The following is a 5,000-nucleotide window of genomic DNA, read 5'->3' on the forward strand; positions in this document are numbered from 1 at the left end:
CCGCTCATTCTGTTCCAGTCTAACTTACTGTAGGTCCTTACATGCAGTAGGGCTCACAGCAATGATTCTAGAACAGAGAGCTCCGCTCTAGAATCTTTGGTTCACAGCCATCAGAAAAACCCCCAGTGTCCTCCAGGCTCCATTATTATGTATTATCTGTCTTAGTCTTTATCTTTAGTTGTCCGCTGCGGTACAGCACTTTGGTCAGTTTATGCTGTGTTTAAATGTGCTTTAAAATTAAACTTACTTACTTACTAACTTACATTAGTAGGAGAGCACCATAGCCACATAGGAACATCCTAAGGCGAGGATCACATTAGCTAGCGGCAAGCGGCAGGTTTCCTATTGTTCTCTATGATTTGGCAGCGGAACGGTGGAAACACTGGCGTAACGCTAACGTTGAGCAAGCTGAGCGTTGTATTAGGGAATCCTGGTCTAGCGACCCGCGTTACACATCTAGGGAAATCCCTACGTTGCTCAGACCTTAAACCCCCTAATCTGGATGTGTGCAGAGGACGTGTCGGTCAGGATGTTTGAGCTTGGTGTAAATGAGAGGCCGGCCAGCTTAACTTTCCGTCGGGCCACCTCGCTCTTGCCTCTCCAAGGCGTCCAGCTCACGCTTGATGTCCACCGTGCGGGAAACCCCATGGTGATGCAGGACGAAAACGAACAAACGAAAAACGGACCCCAAACGAAACCAAACCATTACTAAACCAAACAGAATATCAATCCAAGTGCACATTTCATATATCACACGGCGAAGCAGCTGGGAGGTTCACAGCATCGGCCCAGCAACTGAGTTCCCCAGTTCTCCAAGCCTCTCTTCCGATTGACTGCTATTCCGCACGTCTTATAGTCAATCACACAATAAGACCGGAAGTAGCTGGCACCCCTTGTGGATGGAGGATGTTTATGTGTGTGACAGTGGGCTGTCTGCTCTTGTGTAGGTCTGAGCAACCCCCAATACATAACAGTTGAACTTGGTTCAACTTTCAAAGTGCAACGCAAGCATATTCAATTCACAAACCGTTTGTGTTGCTTAGGAACGTGACAAAACTTATTATGGTCTGAGCTCTGCGTTACGTTTGCCGCTGCCGCTTGCCGCTGGCTAATGGGATCTCTGCCAAAAGCTCCGTGCTTGATTGGACTAAAGAGCTTCAATTTAGAAACGGTTCTTCCCCCATTGCATTAGTTACTTGAGATTGTGGTCATTAGCGGACTGAAGCAAATGAACTGGAGCCTGGAAGTATTGGGAGAGCCATCTGCTGAATTTGCACACGTGCTGATATATTCACACACACACACACACACAGACACAAACCTCCCGTATATATATATGATTCATGTTAATGATAATTACAAGTGTGCATTGATACTATAATTGTGCATATTACTGTTGGGTTAGCCGCCACTAATTGGCTTTCCCACATACCATATGTCAGTATTCACACATAGACACACACACACACACACACACACACACACACACACACACACACACACACTTCTGCCCGTATAGATTTCTGTCCATACAGTATATTTATGTTGCTTCTGATGTATGTCTTTGCATGTCAGCTTTTTATAGCCTAATAATGTACAGTAGTTGTCTTGGCTGTTGGTCAGGGTTCCCTTATTTGACTGTGCTGTTTTGCATGTGATGTGTTCCTGTGTCTGAAGACTAGCCACATGTTTTCCCAGAGATGAGTTCTTGGGATCAGCAACAGAGGTGGAACCACCAGGCCCAGAGTACAATTTAGTGTGTGTTGTCTCAACTGTTCTAGAATCTGAAAACGGGATCAGAGGGTGAAATTAAAGGGTTAAGCTATAGTCACATTGCTCTACATTTTAGACAGATCTAAAATCCGGAGACCACTGGAACTCTTTTAGCTCCTGGACCTGAACAGTTCCTCCTCTGTTCCATCTGGCATTGTCTCTCAAATAACTTAGTCGTTCCAGCTTTTGCGATGTGAAATAACCATGTCTTCTTCCCATGGTTCTCCTCTCCACACACCACCACTACCACCTCTCCACTGAAGGAAGGAGCAGGGCGAGACCACAACCAGGTTTGTTATCTCAATTCTCATTGATTAAGTGCTATAACTAAAAACCAGTTTCAACCTGAAACACTGTATTGCACTGCCTACTGTATATTCACCATCTAGGCAGTGGATTGCACAATAACCATCACTGTTTATCATACAGATATACCTTATAGGTATAGCTATATTCTTATAGCTATATGTAGGATATAGTCCATGATAAATTATTTATATCAAATATGTTAGATTTGATTAGATACTGTATTATGTATTATTTTGAGTGGAGAGGAGAGGAGTGGAAAGGAGGAGAGGGAGGGAGAGGGAGGGGAGAGGGAGGAGGGAGGAGGGAGGAGGAGGGGGAGGAGAGGAGAGGGAGGGAGGGAGGAGGGAGAGGAGGAGAGGAAGGAGGGAGAGGAGAGAGGGGGAGGGAGAGGAGGAAAGGAGGGAGAGGAGAGGAGGAGGGAGAGGAGAGGAGGAGAGGAGAGGAGAGGGGAGGAGAGGGAAGGAGAGGAGAGGAGGGGAGAGGAGGTGTTGGAACAGCACTCCTGTAGGTGCTAATGGACTCTCAGTGAGAGCAGCTCTGCCTCTGATAATGACTCACCTATCAGCGTGGCTCGCCGAGCCTTCGTATGTAGTCCATTCTCATTTAATTGGCCCGAGGTGGCATGGTGTAGACAGAGAGATGTCGGTGATATCCGTTTAACTCTCTACAGCTCTCTTTCTCTCTCTCACACATACACACACACACACACACACACACACACACACACACACACACACACACACACTCCACTGATGACACATAATTGTGTTGTTCCCCTCTCTGATGCGGTGCAATTTCGTTTACGTATCACTTATCTGTCTGGCAGGAATGATGGAGACTCAGTACATAGTCAAGCTGATGAGGGACAGGCCAGAACACTGCTGAAGTTATCTAACACTTTACACAGCAGATGAGCCAGACGTGGCATGGGAGTTAGCCCTGTGGTTTCTCAGAGACGGGTTACATAGTGCATGCTGGCATTTATTTGTTTTTGTTGATTTTTATTGTGGTCTTTCTCTTGAGCAGCGTGTTTCTGGCTTGGTGCCCAAAGGGTAAAATTGCCGGCTTACAATGTTACAAGGCCGTTAATGTTGTGGGGTTGTTGTTGAAGTAAGATCGGTGTGGGAGACAGCGTGGGGGCTGTGTGTGTGTGTGTGTGTGTGTGTGTGTGTGTGTGTGTGTGTGTGTGTGCACATTGTGTGTGTGTGTGTGTGTGTGTGTGTGTGTGTGTGTGTGTGTGTGTGTGTGTGTGTGTGTGTGTGTGTGTGTGCACATTGTGTGTGTGTGTGTGTGTGTGTGTGTGTGTGTGCACATTGTGTGTATGTGCGTGTGTGTTACAGTGAATTTTCTTTGGAGGCATAGAGGATGAGAGATGGTAATGTAACACCATTGCTTTATGAACTGTGACCCAAGTTGTTAGAACCAAGCCCTTGGCAGGTTTGAATAGTTTCTTGCCTGCAATCAACCATATTGGCAGATTCTAAGGGAAACACAAAGAAAAGAAAGTGTATACTCCTTCCCACTTCATTGCATTTCTGCTTTCTGTTCTTGAAATAGAGGAAGCTACTTCACACACCCCTCCCCCCCTATCCCCGATTGTGAGGCTGCTTGTCATACTTGTCAACTTCTCCTATTTGACCCTCACAAAAAAAAAAAGGTCAAGAGTGGCAAAGTCATGTGTTTTGTGTTCCTTTTATGCCGGAACTGATGTCTGGGAGCGTAGCGCTACATCAGGACATGCTGTTACTGAACCAGACTCCAGGTGCTAATTAAAATCACACAGCTGATTCAAAGCAGGTGGTTCTTCTTCTACATACTCCAATGTGAACAGAATTAAAAGAAACAAATGCAAGATGAAATATACAGTATATACTTCTATATCTTGATGACTTCTTATCTTATCTTGATGATATCTTGATGACATCAATGATAATGATGACACTGTCCCTCCTCCCCTTTTCGTCATCCAATAGTAAGGCGTTTAGTCGCAAGATGAAGTTCCTCAGGAGATATGTGCGACTCCGCCATAGGTACTCGACATCCTGCTCTGCGTTTGCTGCCCCTGTTACTCTTAGAGTGACCACTGACAGTGTGCTGTCTCTGTGTGCCGTGTGAGACTGAGCGTCTGGGGGAGTTGGTGTTTTTGTTTTGTTTTGTTTTTTTGAGAGTTTGGGGGGTTTGGGGGGGTTGTTTGAGTGTTTCCTTACGTTAGTGTAATTTTCAAGAAGGCGTCCAAGATGGGCAGGAAGCCCTTAAAATATTCTAACTCCTATAAACATGAAAATCCATGCAGCCCTACTCAAAAAGGAGCTAATAAAAGTGGCATGAAATATTTAGGGTCATTGCCTAACCTCACACTGCTTCTGCCATTTACAACAGTTCAACTTCACACTAATGTGTGTCTCACAGTAGCAGAAAAAAAAAACCTTCCGTGAAGGCTTCAGAGTTGATGCTTTGAACATTCCAGCTACCATTAAAATTCATGATCCTTTGCCAGTCAGATAATTCACCTTTTTTTTGAGGGTATTGAATGTTCAAGATTGCACTGACTCCTCTTTGGTCCCTAACAATGCACCGCCACGCTTTGTTTAACCTCTCACCATCCTAGCCCCTGCATGTTGCCATGAGACACCCTGTAGCCACAGCACGTTGTCCTAGCATCATGCTTCTAACATTAGGTAGATCATACTTTTTGACCAGTAGCTTGCTAAGTGTCATCTCACCAGTAGTAAAGTGGGTTTAACTATGGTCATCAGTTACTGACAAAGGACTGACTGGTTGCTAATCTAACTGATAAGGGTGTTCAGTAAAATGCTTAAGTTTGTGAGTGCAAATGTACCCATCACACCAATGGGCAAATATACTCCTGCACCTCTGTGTTGCTCTAAAGTGATCTTTTTATTTAATCGATTCTTTCT

General features: G+C 45.0%; 1 protein-coding gene across 2 annotated transcripts in view; it reads left to right on the forward strand.

Annotated features, from left to right (window-relative positions):
- kcnq5b (potassium voltage-gated channel, KQT-like subfamily, member 5b) overlaps positions 1 to 5,000 on the forward strand; it is a 160,718-nt gene that overhangs the window by 141,660 nt on the left and 14,058 nt on the right. For both annotated transcript variants that reach the window (XM_048247236.1, XM_048247237.1), the window contains exon 9: positions 2,037 to 2,063. In XM_048247236.1, coding sequence (XP_048103193.1) covers positions 2,037 to 2,063 — 27 coding nt within the window. The remainder of the gene's footprint in view (positions 1 to 2,036; positions 2,064 to 5,000) is intronic.

Source organism: Alosa alosa, chromosome 7, assembly GCF_017589495.1.
Source record: "Alosa alosa isolate M-15738 ecotype Scorff River chromosome 7, AALO_Geno_1.1, whole genome shotgun sequence".
Taxonomy (NCBI): Eukaryota; Metazoa; Chordata; class Actinopteri; order Clupeiformes; family Clupeidae; genus Alosa; species Alosa alosa.